The 18,781-nt window shown below is 35.3% G+C and overlaps 1 protein-coding gene across 3 annotated transcripts in view; it reads left to right on the plus strand.

Annotated features, from left to right (window-relative positions):
- The first annotated feature begins 1,829 nt into the window (after nucleotides 1-1,829).
- LOC131162465 (pentatricopeptide repeat-containing protein At1g76280) overlaps nucleotides 1,830-18,781 on the plus strand; it is a 69,259-nt gene continuing 52,307 nt past the window's right edge. For 2 of the 3 annotated variants that reach the window (XM_058118970.1, XM_058118969.1), the window contains exons 1-5: nucleotides 1,854-2,109; nucleotides 2,799-2,992; nucleotides 3,564-3,671; nucleotides 4,007-4,189; nucleotides 16,430-16,951. In XM_058118970.1, coding sequence (XP_057974953.1) covers nucleotides 2,843-2,992; nucleotides 3,564-3,671; nucleotides 4,007-4,189; nucleotides 16,430-16,951 — 963 coding nt within the window. In that variant the 5' untranslated portion in view covers nucleotides 1,854-2,109; nucleotides 2,799-2,842. Of the gene's footprint in view, nucleotides 2,110-2,798; nucleotides 2,993-3,563; nucleotides 3,672-4,006; nucleotides 4,190-16,429; nucleotides 16,952-18,781 lie in introns of all 3 variants that reach the window. The other variant, XM_058118968.1, reaches the window with a different exon arrangement.

Genomic DNA, 18,781 nt, shown 5'->3' on the forward strand with positions numbered 1-18,781 from the left:
CCTATGCCGCTTCTACCACCGATCCGCTTCGGTAGAAATGACGGCAGCGGAGAATGGAGTCCAGTAGTATCTTCGGATTTTCGATCGGACGAAAATCCGTCATGAAATTGAGGAGAGAGGGAGAGAGAATGAGAATTCAGAGGCTGCACAGAAGAAAGAAAAGAAAAGAAAAGAAAAGAAGAAGAAGAAGAAGAAGAAGAAATCTTGAAGCTTCCGGCTTCAGGATATAATAATAATAAAAATAATAATAATAATAATGATAATATATTTAATTAATATTAATAATAATATATTTTATTAATAAAATTAAAATAAATTTTATTTAATAATTTTTTTTAAAATCTGATTAATTAATTATTATTATTATTATTATTATTATTATTTTTGGAATCAATTCACTAATCTTCTATATTTCTTTTTGGGATTATTACATACTATTTATCAAAAGTTGGTAAATCCCAACTTGCAAGTTCATTATCTTCCTAGAATGATTCATGGCTTAATGTTGTTTGTCCTACTTGAACTTCTTGATCTAGACTACTACTAGATACAATTGCCATTAGAACATCAAAAGATATAACCTAGGAGGTACAATGGCCTACCTATGGCTAAACTGCCAGGGGAACAAAGTGCTACTAATCCTAGAGAAAAAATATTCTTAACTTTCAATGAGAACGTGGCTCTAATACTAATTCAGGACTCAGGATATGCAATATAAACACATACAATATAGAAGTACAAAGCAATAAGTGACAATGAACATAATAACACAAGGATACAAAATAGCAATAGAAAAATATTTTGACAACAAAATGAAATTAGTCTTACTTTAAATCTTTACAGTAATTCTTTACAATAATCTTGTAGAGGTGGTTCAATCATTGGTCTTAAACACTTCATAGAATTACAATAACGGTTATAGGAAAATTATAATGAAGAGAATAAGGGAAAAATGAGGAAATTGGAGAGGCTTCGAAGGAGTGTTGAGATCTTTTGAAGCCACTCTACCCCTTAATGGTATGAATTTTCGCAATTTGTAGACGAGATAACTTTTCTTCGACTAATTGCAACAGTTCTTTTTACTTTTTATTCTTTTCGTCTCAACTGTTCTTTTTTACTCTTACTTTAATTCTTGTTGGACATCTTAACTTTAATTCTTGTCAAGCATCTTAACATTATCTTTATATCTTCATTAGGTAACTTTAAAACTAGAAAGTTGTTTACTTATGCCGAAAGTATTATTTTTGAAAAAATTAATTCGATAATAGTCATCTTTGTTGTAAATATTATAAAAAATAATAAAAATAGTAAAAAATAATAATTATATTAATAATAATTACTACTATGAAAATAAAAAAAATCAAACAAAAACAATAACAAATTATTATAATGCTAATTATTATTATTATTATGAAAACAATAACAACTAATAATAATTATAATAACAATAATAACAAGTAATAATAATATTTATTATTATTAAAATAATAATAAAAAAATTTAAAATAATGATGATTATTACTATTTTATTACTTATTAAAAAATAATAAAATAATAATAACAGCTAATAATAATTACAATGATAATAATAATTGTCACTATAAAATAATAATATAAAAAAGAACAATAATAATAAAAAAATGAAAAATAGTAACTATTATAAAAAATAATAATAAAAGCAATAGAAAAATAATATTAAAACTAGTAGAAATCACTTTTATAAAAAAAAACTAATTATATAAAATTAGATAATTATGTATTAATAATTCTTAATAAAAAATAACTTATTTTCATTTTATTATTAAGCCATCGAAAAATAATAAATGCTTAAAATTTTCTGCCTGACTCTGCTCTAGCACAGACTGCCTCCTCCTCCTCCTTGCTTGCCGTGATCTCATCTCGTAGCCGCCGTCTCCTTTGCCCCGGACACTTCGCTTCCCCTTCCTCCTCCTTCTCTATTGTCGCCGACGTTTCCACTTGCCTCTGCCTTGACTGCCTTCGTCTCCTACTTCGCTGGCCCCTCTGCCAACGCCTCATCCACTGCAGTGACATTCTTCCCCGATCTGTCTGCTCCAGCTGCCTTGTTATATCCTACATCGTTTTTTCAAGGTGCCTTTGCTCATTTGCCCTGATTCGCCTGTTGAGATTCCATACATTGTAATCTTCAGAAGAAAAGGGCTTGATTGTAATTCTTGTTATACAGATTCCTTTGAAATTCATGCCGTTCTGTGAGGAAAGGAAGGAAAACTGATGAAAAATAGTAAAATAACAAATGATTTGGAGCCCTGAAAGTTTCATCCATGGATTTTAAGTCTTTATTGAGCTGCAAATCCAACAGTGTATTTCGTTGGAAGTTGTAGTTATGGAATCGACTTTTTTATATCAATTTTCTGTGATGAGTAGAGACCCATTCTTCTCGAAGAAAGTTGTTTTTTTTTCTCATGATAACAATACTGCCGTCACCCATAATCCTTGTTTGAGAACTGATTGCTGCTGGCCAGATACAACCCCTAAGACCACTCTCCGACCATTCTTTCGCTCTCAAAGAGCTTTCATTTTTTATCCTGACCCATTTTATCCCTCATATGTGTTGAACTATGAATTGTGTTTCTCATTACTAAAATTTTTTAAACTGTAAATTGTGTTTCTTATTTCAAATTTATCTATGTCTATATAAATATGTAGATGTATGGGTGCAAGAAGAGCGTCGTGAGAAATTGTTCAATGAACGAACCGAAATTATTTACTTCATTGTCTGCAATTTCTGGTGAAAAACTCGGTCTTATTTTTATTTTCAGGTTATGATTGATTTGGGCGTCGAGGAGAATCAATCACTGGATCTATGCAAGTGCAAATTGTTAATGCACTTCGATTGGGGGCTAGGAGCAAAGCTTCCCATCTGTTGTCTGATCTTAGCCGTGGGAACAACTTGCTTAGAGCTGCTGACTTTGTTCATATTCTTGAATACTGTATGAATTCACCTGATCCACCGGTAAGCTGGGAATCAAATTTTAGTCTTGTTTTTTTCTTTATTCTATGTTGCCTACAACATCTACCATTGCAATTTGGATTCTGCATTCCTTTCTTTAAGGGAAAAATATCAGATAAAGTTGCCATGGACCGGACAATTTGTGCTTGTATTGCTTTGGTTCATATACTGGTCAATGGCTACTATTACCTTTCCAGCTTTATGACGTCATAGTTATTAAATTTAAATCATGCATGTTAGGGAGGCTATATGGAGAAAATCTGGAAGATTGAATGATGCTAACTAATTCATCCCATTCAACATATTGGGCAGGAGGGCCAAATATCTAAAAGCAAAAAAAAAAAGAAAAGAAAAGAAGATGCACTGTTCAAAAGCATTTATATTGTGTGAATGGGATTTACATTTTTGTCTTTGCAGAGGATCTGTCGTGTTACTTGTGTAAGAATACAATTGAGTGCTGGTTAACTGTTGGAGGCAGTAATTGTTTATTTCTCACATTTTGACTAATGAATTCTGGCCTTAATTGGCAATTTTTGGATATGTTAATTATGGAAGATGTTTTCTTGTTGTGCAGTTTGTCATGGAAACTTGGAGACATATGGAGGAAAGGAAGATTAGTATGAGCCCAAGATGCTATACTCTTATTTTTAGAGCTCTCTGTAAAGGGGGTTATCTGGAGGAGGTGTATACAAATTCTATGTGCTTTATCATTCTGTCATTTGATGGCGCTGTTTAGCTCTTCTCCTGGTTGACTAGTTTTCCATGAATTTTTAATTGAAAAAATTAATTTATCAAATGTGGGTTACCTGATAATATTTGGGGAAGTTAGTAAATTAATTTAACTAGGAAGATTTTTTTTTTTTTTCCTTCTCCCCACCCACCTTCTCATGGTGACAGGAAAATCTTTATTTATAAAATTATATAAATACTGCAAGTCTGCAACAGATGTTATAACGATATTATCAGTAAATTGTGTTCGCTTACTCTACTAATACCTTTCTGTTTGATCTTTTTCAGGCATTTAATTTGATAAACTTTCTTGGAGAAAACCATGGTGTCTATCCAATTCTACCACTGTACAATAGTTTCTTGAGAAGCTGCACTCAGATGCGAAGTCATGTACATGCCAATCTTTGTTTAGATTTAATGGAGCATCGTTTGATGGGAAAGAATGAAGTGACATATTGGGAGCTGCTAAAGGTGTGTATATTTAACTTCTTTGCATTATTCTTCTTATGAGTATTCGGAGACACAAAAATTTATCGGAGGTGCAATGCCAAGGACTTAATGATTTTTCTTTCTGCTTTGTTGGGTTTTGACCATTTACTTTTTAGTGTTTAGTTGTCTCTTATCAAGGAAGAAGAATGAAGTTTTGGGCTTTACTGCTCTGCATTAAGTGTGTATTTTTAAATATTAAAACCTCCACATACTCTGTCCAAAGAGTAGAGTTTTCTCTGCCTGATGCTTCAGATTTCTGTCCTTTATTTCTATTATTCCCCTTCTTGACTTTCCCTCATTCCATTCTCCTGCAAATTGCTCATAATTCCCTCCTGCCATTCTTTATTTTCTCATTTCTCTTCTTAATACTTGTCAAACTTGAATACCCCTTCGTTTTTCCCAAACACTTCCTTCAGATTTTCTCCCGTCTCTTATGAGGCCTTCTCTCCTTTGCAGTCTCCTGGTTTCTTATGGAGAGTGATGGTTGCCAGCTAATCTCCTAAACTGCCTTTCTCGCTTGTGATGAAACTAACATCAAATTAATCTATGATTAGATAGTAGTCATTTGCTCTGGCTAGGAAGCATATGGTGGATGAAATTCTAGAAAACTTGCTGTCAAATCCTTGCTCCACCGCACTCAGAACCCCTTGGAAGGTTTGACTATATCTGATTTAGATGTTAATATATTTTTTTTTTCTATTTAATAAAAAATTTAATTTTTTCTTTTAAATTTGACATTGAATTCAAATATGAGTGCCTTATGGTAATTTGATTCAATTGTGGCTGCCTTGGCCATGAACATATATCCCACTTTCTTTCCACACCCTTGCCTGCCTTTTGTTGTGGTAATCTAGTGTTGAAACTTTATAGCCGACTCATGCTGAGTCTAACCTGAACTAAGAATAACCAAACTTTACACACTAGTTGTGTTGCAGATTGGTGTGGCTACTCAGAAAATCTTCGCTAGCAAAATAAAAATCCAAATTTGCTACCTGTAGTATTGCTAGTATTTTGTCTCTTAAAATGTATAGAAGTGAGATGTTAGTTAGTCAAAGAAGAAAATGTAAAAGAAAGATGACAAACTTAATTTTATGAGCTTTTTAATGAAAATAATACAAAGGCTAAATATTTAAGACGTACTCTCAAAATTAGAGTACATTAAGAAAGATGAAAGATGGAAGTGTTTTAGGACCAGATGGCATCCTTATTAAAGTATGGAGATGCTTAGGAGATTAAGGTGGTTATTTGATTAGTTGGTTTATTTAATAAAATTATAATGACTAAAGAAATGCCACATTAATTGAGGTAAAACTGTTGTGTTTAATGGATTTTTTTCCTTGTCTAAAAAACACGGAAGGAAACCTTTTCAGTACCTACATGTGAAAAGTAAATGGGGTATCCAGAATGGATATAATTAATCATGGAATTAAGCTTATGAGTCCTACAATGAAACATCGGAAAAGATTAATTGAAAAAGACTCAAGACGGTTTCTATTTTAGTTATTATACTGCACAGATTGAGAAAGGTTTCCCTGTTGATTGTATCAAAGATTGAGTCAAAGCTTTATCTCTTCATTGACTCAATGATAAGGCAAAACCTTTGACTTAATGATATCCATCATGAAAAATGTTCAGATCAAAGGGAAAAGCTATAATCTGCAATTTGGGAAAGTTAAAATGGGAGCTATGTTCTTGTGCTGGAGAAAGGCAGGGTGTAGAATTGGTGCATTCATATCTCCATGTCAACGGCAGGATGTTTGTGCATATGCTCATCTGTGTTTCTAGGATTGGATCATTTTAATGACAGCAAGCCTTCTGGGAATTTTTCATATTTATTAAAAAGGCACACATTCAATGGTGATCAATGGCATTGATTTGCCGAGGCTTTGAAGTGGGTTGTGGGTTTTGAGGATTTGGCTGTGCCATCAGGTATCAAAGAAGTTCAAAAACCTGGAAGGCAATTTGAGATCAGAAGACAACATTACAAATTTGCAATTCATGTTGTGGTTTGAAGGGCCTCTTGGTTCTTTGCTGATGAAAGAAGAAATAGGTCAGTGGTAGTTAGGCTTCCTGTGGCGACAGATCAATGTGCAGGAGAATGAGAAGGCTTTGTGGGACAGGATCTAGCAGGATCGATCCAGTCTTTAGGTTTAGATTTGGACCTAGTTCTGTCTTCTCTTGATATATGCTTTGATCTAGTTCAAAATCATCTCTTATAGGCCTATGTATTACTTGAGCCCCATCAGTTGAAGCCTTTAGTGCAGCACAAAGTAATCTGGTTAATCTGGGCAGTGGGCAAGGCTTCAAACAATGAAAAAGCCTTTTGCTTTGACAAACGATAGGATGAGGGTGACCTGAAACAGAAGTCTGTGTGTGGGCCAGAACACAATGTTAACGTAATGGGCAGCCAATCCTAATGCTGGAAAACCAATGGCCCAAAAAGCTGCTAATCAGAAGTGCTACAGCAACAACGGGTGGAGACCTAGGCTTGACAAATCTAGCAATGCCTGTTCAGGTAATACTGCTGATTTTCATTAGGCTTTGTGGTTTTTCTTTTCTGGCGTTCACAGAAGAGGTTGTGGTTGATGCATAGGAAAGTGTGCGCGAGAATGTGTCAGAGTGATGGAGGGCAGAGTTAGTCTCATATCTACTCTACAATGGACTTTTTCCCCTTTTTTTTGGTGGGGAGGGGGGTGTTCTTGTTCAGTGAAGTTGAAGGCAAAAGAGATTGTGAGGGTAGAAATTCTCATGCTGCATAGTGAAGCAAGGGGTAAAGGAAAGATGTTTGAAAAGATACCAACAGGAAAGTTATTTCTGCAGGGTTGGATAATGCAGCAACTTGAACAAAGGCAATGCACTTGGGTTTGAGATGCAGGAAATTTTTTAGGAACAAAAGCTTCACCCAGAATTGCACACCGAAAGGTTTCTCAGGAGAAAAACGATGGGAATTAACATTGGTGGATACTTTGATTGATACAAAGAGTGGTGGTTTTGGGGAAATGGATTAAGGGTTGTAAAGAAGCAGCTTCCAAGGAGATTCAAATATTGGGTGCTGTGTTAGATGAGGATGGTGATTTTGACATTATTTTTAAGTTTGATGTTGGTTATCATTGGATGATGCTTGTGCTCAGCATGGTTGTGAATCAAATCCCCGAGTTGATGTTTCCCAATTCCCATGTGGCACTACTATGGTTTGATTTGGAAGGGGTACCCATTTGGCAGTTATTAAGGGTGAAAGAAATATTTTTGATATAGATCATGATAAGATAGACAGGGAGCAAAAAGAAAATGGATTGTGTTTTACCAGTCTTGATCTCTCTCTCTATCGCAAAAAAAAAAATATATATATATATATATAAAATAAAAAATAAAAAGAAGAGTCTAATGAGAAGGACAATATATAGATCTAGAGCTTTTGGATAAGATGGATTTGCTTTCGGTCAGGATTTAAGGTTGGATTTGTGGGACATCTAGGAAGAAAAAAATGTCAAAGGAGTTAGAACCCTTAAGGGCCTGCTTAGTTGTGGAAAACAATTTCTATTTTCTATTATTCTAAAAGAGCTTAAAAAAAGCTACCTTGTATTCCAGTTTTTCATCATTTGTATGGAGCACAATAAAAAAACACCTAGGGAAATCTGCATCATTTTTTATCTCATTCAATTCAGCTCAGACATTCCCTCTGTTTCCATCTTCTGTGGAAGTATACACACCAGAGAGCAGCCATTTTCTTGTCATCCTCGAACTCCATCGGGCAAGAAACTGAATGTACCATATTCTCGCAATCAAGGTTGTATTCCACAAAACCAGGATACCTACTGTAGAGCCTCTCTCTGGGAGTGTTGTCCACCCCTCCCTTTATATTTGATCAAATTATCCAGATAAACATCTAATGCAGAAGTTACAGAAAATTAACTAAGACACATAACAGAAAATTACACGACACAAAAACCGAATGCATGCATACTGTCCTAAATTTATGTGGAAAATATGTATGCTGAATAGGTGCCTCGATGATGAAGGCCACCTCTGTCAATATTGCTTCCAACTTAGTATCTACGAGGAGAGCTTTCCTGTGGTCGGGTATTGGTGAGGATAAGAGTGACTATTCAGTAAGTTGGGATGTTGTTAAGAGGCCTAAATCAGGGGGATTTGCGGCTTGGTGTTGTGGTTTCTAAATTCTAAGAACGTATCATTAATAGGAAATAGCTATGGCAGTTTCCCTTAGAATTCGTGCGAGTCCTTGGAAGTTTGTTTCCCAGGTTGCCAGCCTTTTCTTTCCCTCACTCATTTTAAAGCAGGCAGGTAGGAGATAAACTTCAATTCTGGGAGGACATTTCGGTTGGGGAGTCTTCATTGGATCTGTTGGTGTCGTGGCTGTTTAGACCTTCCACTATTCACAATGCTCCAATTTCAGCTTTTTTATCTTTTGAGGGGGCTCTCTTTCTTGGGATTTTTATTTCCTTAGAACTCTCAATGAAAGAGAGGTTGGTGAGTTAAGTATTTTAATGGATGTGCTGGATTCTTTTGTGCCAAATTCGCGAGGGGATGCTAGACTTTGGAATGGGGATGCTTTAGGGACTTTATATTCAAAGTCTTTCTTTTCCAATCTCATAAAAAATCCACAAACCCTAGCCCTTTCCTCTTACACAAAGCTGTTTGGAAAGCAAAGATTCCTTCTAAAATCCTGGCTGGCCTTCATTTGGACTTTAACTCTTAACAAGATCAACACAAATGATATGCTACAAAAAAGGAGGCCTTACAAAGCGCTTAGTCCAGACATTTGTATGCTGTGCAATGAGTCTAATGAGACTCTTAGTTATTTGTTCATTCATTGTAAGGTAGCAAGATGCATGTTGAACAATTTGTCTTTATACTTCGGTGAGGTTTGGGTGACTCCAGCTACAATTCAGGATTTTTTAAAGGTAAAGTTTTGGGGTTTTGGGAAGAAGGGGAGAGAAACGATATTTGGGATATCGCTGTTTTATAATCTTTTGGTCGTGTTCGGTAGAAAGGAATGCAAGAGTTTTTAAAGATCAAAAGACTTATCCAAGATTGCTTTGGAAGAAAGTTATTATTTTTGCTTCTTTGGGTTCATTCTTTTGTGGTTTATGGGGGTATTTGCTGTCTGATATTCAAAGGGACTGGAAGGCAGCTTTGATGTAATTTGTTTCTTTTGCGCTTTTTTCTTGGGGGATTTCTTATCCTTCATTATAATTATGTTTTCTTTTTAATAGACTTGTTTTATTTCCTAAAAAAAAATGTCTACCAGGCATTCCACTTCCAATTTTAATCTCTTTAGACAACCCTTATTACCATTATCCTATTAAGGTAATGTAAAACTGTGATGCTCCATGCTACCAAGGTCTTAAATTTCAATTTTGACTAAAATTTCAAAGCTCCAAAAGTATAGAAATTTTTCTGGAAATTTTGATTTTGATGTCAATTTCAATTTGAAAAGATGATGAGATTAGTAGTAAGACATGGAATTCTTTAATGAAACTTTAGAAATGATTAATAGACATAATAATAATGTAAGTTTTAGGACTAATATAGCATAAATAAATACATCTATGTTTGTGTATGAGGTGCAATATTTGTAATATAATATGTAGATTAAACATATTGCATTAATATAAATAAATTCATAAATCAATTAAATATTATTTATTATACAAATAAAGATATTTTAGACACGAATGGTTAAATAAAATGTTGTTTCTTACAGCTGCGTTTAATTTTTTATATAATTTCAAAAGCCCTCATAATAGTTTTTTTGCTTCAACAACAACAACAACAAAAAACGATAAATTAAGAGACAAATTTCACTTTGTATCTGAATCTCACATTTGAATTCCAAGGAAATTTCATTTTACATTTCGAGAAGTTTAACCAAAATTTTTGTGAATTGATAAATTTCAGATGATTCATTGAAATTTTAATGGAAATTTTGTAAGATGGAAATTGAATGCTTTTTTGATTTTTTGGGTGATGGAAAGCAAAATTTTGACACATTCGACCATTTCGTTGAAATTTAAGACCATACGAGCTACCATCTTGTGCTTCATAGGTTTCTTTTAGCTTTGCTTGTTCCTCTACTACCATTGTCCCCTCTTTTTTGTGCAATAGTCTCTAGTCCTTGTATAATTTACTAACCAAGCCACCCTTTCTATCTCCTTTTCTTTGTTGTGTTCAGGGCTTCTATTTTGCCTCTATCCTCACTGTTCTGCATCCATCCTTTTTTGATCAACATTACAAATGCATGACCTCCTTTCCATTGCCTGAAATAGACACCTTCACAGGAACTTCCCAAATCCCTTGAGTCTAATTTTGACGCATCTCAATGACTCAATGCTTGGCCAGCTTTCTCCCCCTTTCTTCAACCACTCTTTTGCTGTGATCCATGATTGCAGACAGTGTGCATGTCATGGGAATTGGGATCTTCATAATTTTTGTGTAAAAAATATTTTCCTCCCAATTTATTTTTCAACCTACAAAGTGAGCCTTTTTTTGTGTTACCCCATTATCTCCCATTGTGAAGTACCCCTGGTCAGCTTCCGCCGTTGAACCCCTCCCTCCTCGCCATTATGCACTCTCCACTCCGAGCTTTCTGCCTACAAGTTCCTGCCCAAATGTTGTAAGATTCATTCAGCCAAGCAATTGTTTTCTTCCTCATTTTTTATGCTTCTTGACTTCAAGTTATTCCTCTCTTCTTGCCCATTCTGCCCATCCATGACAATTGCCACTTCCAAGCCTTGTTCCCCCTTGTTGCTGAAGGCTGCCATCAAAACAGGTTGAGTGGGCTTTATTGTTCTTCTTAGCAGAAATATGGTCACTGTTTGGGCTTCCTTTACTTTTTCTTGAAGGACCAGTTTTTTCAAGCGATCGCTTGTTGGCATCAACACCTTTGGGTTTTCATTCTTTAGGCCTGCTTTCTGCTTTAAACTTTTAATCCCCCTGTCCCTGCACCTGACCTCTTTACAAATTTGAAAGTCAAATTTCTCCTATTGACCTTATTACCATGAATTGCTTCCCTTGTACATCCTCAATTGTGTGCATACGAACCACAGTCCATCTTCCTCCGCATCTCTGCCATGGGTTCTGTGTCCACCCACACTACATTACTTATTCCATAGTCTACAACCCTAGCTTGAACCTCAATGCTGCCATTTTTTGTCATGCTTTAACTAGAATCCTTCCTCAATTCAAACGAGATAGTTTCTGGTTGCTTTATTGATCTCCTAAAAACATCCACAGATCTTGCTAATTGCTCTAAAATTTACCATGTCCTACGGATTATGCATTAGAAGGTCTGCTAGTCAAACCTAGATGGACTCAAGCTGCCCTACCTTGTGATGTATTGCCACTGGATGGCACTAATCCAGCAAAAGACCCTCTGTTTTATTTTATTTTATTTTTTAATTCCCTTTTCATTACAAAACGAGTTGCTTCATTTGATGGTAACTCAAACAGAAATTAATTATCAATCATCTCCAGATCTTTACCCCTAGCGCAGTCTCCTAAGACCTCTTTGCACATTCTTCCACCTCCCTTCTTGTTGAGATCTTTCCATCTCCTCCAACGAACATACCAACCAAGGTGCACACCCGAGATGAACAAGGTCTGGGTTGATCACAATTGTTATAGAGGCTTTTCCATTTCTTAGCTTCAGCTTATCACAGGGCTACCTATCCCTTTGTACAGCTTCTTGGAGGGCTACATTTGGATCTTGGAAAAGAAAAAGAAAATATGAAAGAATCCAAATTTTCTTGTTTGCTTATTAAGAAAAATGAGAAAGAAAACAAAATGTATACTAAATTCATGAACAAACTCTTTTAAGTGTCATTAATTGATTTTTATTAATTTATAATTATATTTTAATAAATTTTCATTATTAATGACATATGGGGTATGGATAAACCACAACAGAATATTGATTTCCTTATTTTTTTGTTCCTATTTCTCTTGCAAAATCTTTGATCAATAATGATTTTTCTCTAGCGAAGGGGAAGCTTGCTTACCGTCCTTCGCGAACTCTCTGAGTATGTCATCCGGTGATTTCCATTGGTTTGTCGGGCTGTGCAAGGAAACCCTAGTCCTTATGAAATTTCCACAACCATTATGAATTTCTCCACCGAACTACCCCTTTTGAATTTTCCAAAAAACATTGAGAAATCTTGACCGTCAGCAAGCTCTCACTTTGCCATTTCATTCAGAGAGTCATGGATCCAGAAGAGTGTGTTGTGATCGGTTAGAATCTGCTTTAGGTATCTGCGGCCCCTTTGAACCAGCCCCAACTTCCTTCTTCCAGTTCTGCGTGGCATTGACAAGGGCAATGTCCTCCTCCATACCTGGACGGTGACCTTGCTTCTCATTGATGAGTGTGAATTCTTGTTTCAAATATTAAAGAACCCATCAATGTGGAGCTTCATGTTTCCATTCTGTACAATGCACTTGAGTCTGAAGCCTGCAAAGTCATCATCGTGTGTCCCATGAACAAAACTGGAGTCCTTAGTCTTGCATGCATGTTAGGGTTAGCCTGGAAAGTGCGTTAGCTTATTAAGATCTCATCATTGCTTTTATGTCTCCCCATGACATCCTAGCATGGAAAAAGAGGGGGTATGGGTGAGGTCAATGCAAAATTTCTAGAATCATGATAATTACCTAGCTAAAGCCTCCCTTGGTGAAACGCCCTGAACCCTTAAACCTGGGCCCGGTGCGTTATACCTGATCATATCCCTGATAAATCATGATCCATAACATACGCAGCAGAAAACATAATCATAATCTCCATATAAATATACCAGAGTTTACTAATTCTAACTATAATCCATAATAAATCATCCAACATCTGCATTTCCATAAATCTACATAACTCCCAAAATAATTCAGTATTTTCACAATCATTCCTTACTCAATAGCCTTAAAACATAAAGACATAAAACTTAAATATTTACTTTCTACAAAAACATCATTAAAATGTTTATATCCTTTTTCTTATATCTCCCAATAATGCTATAAAAACCTCGAGCTCTCTAAGCTCGATCTCGAAGGAATCCTGAAAAAAAGATAAATTCATATTTGGGTGAGACACATCTCAGTAAGGGAAGAAACCATATATTAAAACAATGTGTGGCCAACATGAGTTTATTTATAACATAAGATTTAACGTTTGAAAATCCTTAACATAATTTCCGAAATCATTCCCTGATCCTAATCAAACACATGCAAATGTTTAGTCCACGAGATTACCCAAGGATAGGGGTGATTACCCGCCCATACAAGTAGCATCCCTTTGCTCTGATACATTTAGCAGCCCGAAAGTCATGATTTAAGTATACCAGGGCACTCACCTTACTCAGTAAGTCCTTAAGTGTTAAACTGATCTCGTATTCACGCGTTTAACAATAGTTTACCTGTAAAGGCCCTAAGGATAGGGAATTCTACCCGCTCATACAAGTAGGTTCCCTCTGCCCTAGTACGTTATGTGGCTACTGCCACATCTGTAGCTACTAGTGCACTTGCCTTACTCAACAAGCTCTCAGGCGAAAGGTACGCTTCGCCCAATCATAACATGTTCTACGTACATACATACTTCTATTATCATAATACATCATTCTTTTCTGTCATTATACATTCATGCACATTCATTCCTGTTCATAACTTAATTTTGCATTTCGTTTCACTTTAAGTGACTCTTTCCCATTTACATCATTTACCTTTGTCATTTCATTTCATTGTCATTTCATCGTCATTTCATTGCATAACATTTCATTTCATTACTTCGTACTACAGCTGGTTTTTAGCCATCATCAGTTAGTCTATGTAGAAACGTGCTAGATCTGCTAACACAGCTCCTTTTAGCTGTCATCAGTTAGTCTACACAGAAGTGTGCTAGATCTGCTAACATGACTATCTTTCAGCTGTCTTACATTTACATGGTTGCATTTAACATACACAGGCAACATTGTCCATATCATATTTTATTTTCATTGCTTTACTTACTTTGCCTGCATCTCATACATTTAACATATATTTACACAGAATCTCATGCCACACAATTTAGTAATAAAATTCATACACTGCCTGTAAAATAAGCCAACCAACATTTAATATTTATATGTTGAAAATACTTTTCATTTCTTACTTAATTATCCTGAAAATATTTCCCACTTTCATCAGTTTATTTTCGCATATACATATCTAATAAACAACCCTAAACTTGAAGGAAATATAATTTAAACAGTTGACATTTTACCCATACCGAAACATATACACGTACGTATAACACAATTTATTTTTTCATTAAATTCATAAAAATTATGATTTAATATATATTTTTCCCCTTACCTGGTTTCTTGAATTACGCCAACAGGGACTTCGAAAAATACCTGCGGCGCTCACCCGAACCCTGAAATTAAATTCCTAGTTCCAATAAATTATTCCTGAATAAAATATTAATTTAATACTTCATAAGCCTTTAAATACCCAATAAATAATTATCTCCTTAAATTTAGCCAAATTCTCAAATTCCACTCTCGCTTTGGAGTAGGGTCTAGAAAACCCCAATTGAAAAATTACATACGCCAAAATGACGATGACGACGACTAGGACCCTGTGGTGGTGTCCGTTCGTCGATTTAACCACATATTAACGGCAAAATTGAGAAAATGAGGAAAAATTACTTTTTCCCAGGAGCAGTGCCTAAGTCGTTCCCATGAAAAATCTGCTCTAGTATAAATGTCGGCAGCGGAATTAGGAATCTAACGGCACCTTCCGTTTCCCGATCTGCCGCAAATCCACCAAGAAATTGAAGAGAGAGAGGAGAGAGACGGAGGAGAGCGTGACTGTGGCTGGCGCAGGACTTTTGCAGGGGGGGGGGGCGTCTTCTTCTTTCTTCTTTTATCTTCTGTCAGTTACTTTTTATATATATATATATATATATATATATATAAATCTTATCTTATACTTATTATATATATATATACATATATATATTTATATATTATATTAACCTACTATATAAGTATATATATATATATATATATATTTCTCTTATTTCAATTAGTTTTTTTTTTTTTTTTTAAATCCAATGTAAAAATATTTAATTTAATAACTAATTATTTAATTATTTAATTTATCTTAATTTAATTTAATTTCTTTAGTTTTAATTTTTTTTTCTTTTCCCACGTCATTCCTTTTATTTATTTATCTGTTATTTTATTTATTTATTTTTTGAAATTATTTTAATCTTTTTAAATTTTCGGGTCTTTACACTTGGTCCATGGCATGGCTGGCCCTGGGAAGTTTCTACAATATTCTCACTCACTTAGTTGCAGAGGTAAAGGGAATCTCTGGTTTTGATGATCAAATGGTCTTCCTTTGCTGTCATCTTCATTGAAATTTTCTATTGGACCTTTTCCCCTAGCTGGAATACTATAAGGTGCCCAACCCAAATCATACCGCTCTCTTTAGTTTGATTATTGGAGCATCAGGGAGATCAGGATAGTTAACATGATTCCTACAACTGAGTCCCTTCAGGCAATGCATTGTTGTCTGCGCCTATTTTTGCCCATGCAAGCAGGGAATCTCCCAGTTTAATATAGTCCACTTGCCCAGTGAAAACACAAAAATGTTTCTTGTTTATAAACTATAAACCACACATAACAGATGCAGGTGAAAATTTAGTGAATTTGGATCAGTTTGAAACACAACACGAGATTGCTCTTTTTATGATAAATTTGATCTTTGAAGCATGAATTCCCTTTGATCTTGTAATCTGTACATCAGTATCATAAGAGCTGAAAAGTAAAGAATACGTGGAAGGTTAAAAATGCATATATATGGTATATAGTGCTGCTACACACGTGCACATGTACACTTCATCCATATTTATTTGAAATTATTCCTCAAAGAGAGCAGCTGATAAGTCACCATGGGTTTTATGTGAATAGCGGAATAGAAACATTGCTCATTTTGAAGACAGGATTACCATATGGTTGGACATCTTGGAGAATTGGATGAATTGAACAGTTTAGATAAGTTATTTGTTATAATTTTGACTTTAGATCATGTCTGTTAGTTTTGTCGTTTTGTCTTCTCTACCATGTTAATCTAATTGGCCAGTTATTCTTCAAATACAATATTTACCTGACAATGATCAGTAAAATCGTTGTAGGCCATGCATTATTATTATCACAACTATTCTAAGTATTTTTCCTTCAGCTTGCAGTTTGGCAGCAGAATGTCTCTGCAACCCATGAAATTTGGAAGGAGTATATCAAGTACTACAGTCTGAGCACCATTTCTTTGCGGAAGTTTATATGGTCTTTTACACGGCTGGGCGACTTACAAGCTGCTTATGAGACTCTGCAACATATGGTGGCTGTGGCTCACAAGGGCAGTGATTTGATGAATAAAACTGCTGAAGGAAAGTTGTCTGTTTCGAGATTGGATATTCCAATACCTACAAATGGTGTACTTAAGAAATGCAGCATGGAGAAGAATGAACAGTCTATGCCATCAATCTTTGAGAACTGTAAGAAAATGGACACTTGTTTTGTTGATAGTGAGTACTGTGCTATGGTTGGTGTGGGAAGTAGAGAAGCTATGAGTCTTGGAATGAGAATGCTGGAAAGAAAAAAAGGCAGGCTTGCCATGAAGGTCTTGAGGTGGGCATTCAGCGATGTAATATATGCGTGTGCACAAAGTCAAACTTGTGGAATGGCAGAGCAGTTGATCTTACAGGTAGCCAAATTTATTTTTTTCTGATATTTAAATTGAATGAGGTATAGTTTGCTTTGGACTTTTTTTTTATTTTTTTATTTTTTTTATTTTTATGAAAAGCTTAATATTTATCAAGGGAAATTCTGTCCCACCAAAAAAAATATATATATATTGAAGGAAAGCCACTGAATATGATAATATTCCTGTACATTTTTGTGGTTTGGGAGCACTTGATGTCAATTTGAGCTCCAAGAACATTGCATGTCAATTTTTTTCTGCCATAATACACGGACGAGCACAAACATCCACCAACTCTTTCAGTCTAAATCACTCCATATTATGAGTTTAAGCTCTGTGTCTGTTGTGCATATCTATAAGAAGAAGAGGGCGATTAGGAGCTGCTGATCTACCCACTGTAAGGATATTTCTAGTTTCATGCTCACTTTATGAGGCCAACAGCCTTCTTCAAGTGTCAGATGAGACAGAAATATAGTTAGAAATATTGTGTTTCATTTAATATTTAAGTTTTATCATTGCTTTTCCCTTGTTCATTTTCTTTGTCCATAACAAACTTGAAGATTTTGCTAGGTAAGGAAAGGTATGAAGGGAAAGTCAAGTGACTTGACTACACATCAAAGGAAGTATTTGGGTAGAAATCAGAATAGTACATTATAAGTGGGATCCACCAACTGACTACATCTGAGAGATTTGGTGCAAAGTCCATCAGTCTTATTCAGTTCCAGCAACCATTTCTCTGATTAGCAATTGAATGTGATTGGATAGTGGGTCCTGCTTATAAGGCACCATTCTGCTCTGATGCTGCCCTTGATGATGTGTGGCTAAGTCCGTTGAGTATCTACACTTTACCGAGTGAAAAAAAGATTTATTTTTACTCCACTAGATTTTCATCTAGTATCTCTCCTGAGTTTATATCAAAAATATAAAAACATCATAGTTCATTGATTATTGAATCTTTTTTTAATCTATAGATTACCTTTCTTAGTGTTCCCTTGCTGCTGCTTGTCATAACAATGCAACGAAGGAGAGCGAGATAAAGTTAGACAGGAGGCAATGCAAGTTATGTGGTAGGCTCGCCAAGACTTGGTCCTTAACTACCAAAAATAATATTTATACTACCTAACAATCCCAAGTTCAATAGAAAGTGTGGAAGTTGGGTGTCGATCCTCAGGGACTTAAAACACAGTTATCAAAGCACTTCCAAATTAATTTATTGTAACCTTGTGTAAAAGAAAAGTAAAAAGATGGTATTTTTCAAGGTGTGTTCTATAAGCTACTTGAAAGCATGTAAATGAAAGCAAGTAAATCTAACTTAACTCTACTCCTACAAAGCAATGCTCAATCACGAATCTGGACTATGATGTCGTGTGCGTAATCTAAGTTTAGGGAGTTTACCGCATTAAACTAACCGGAACCTGGCTAAACAGTCCAAGGAGTCATTCGATGGCATAGGGTAGCAAGGATGCACCAACTGTCTGGAGCACGGTTGGGAATCGGAGTATACTTTATCACAACGATCATGAGAACCTCTGTGGGAGACTATAGCCTAATATGTGTATCTGACTGAAGCTGTAGAAGCGCTGTCTTATCTACCAGGTATTCATCACAATCAAGCTGTAAAGGATAGTAGTAAAGGAAAGCGATTAAATGAAATCATGTAAAGATGAAAGCAGTAAAGAGAAAGCATGTAAAAAGATCAATCCTTTGTATTCGAATTGTCTGTCACTAACGACTAGAGGTACAACTGAATGATCCTCTAATATACATGGAAAGCACAAGAGCCTCGCCGGTTGTCACAAGCCGTTGAACACATCTTGCACAAACTAGAACAAG

This window comes from Malania oleifera, chromosome 8, assembly GCF_029873635.1.
Source record: "Malania oleifera isolate guangnan ecotype guangnan chromosome 8, ASM2987363v1, whole genome shotgun sequence".
Lineage (NCBI taxonomy): Eukaryota > Viridiplantae > Streptophyta > Magnoliopsida > Santalales > Ximeniaceae > Malania > Malania oleifera.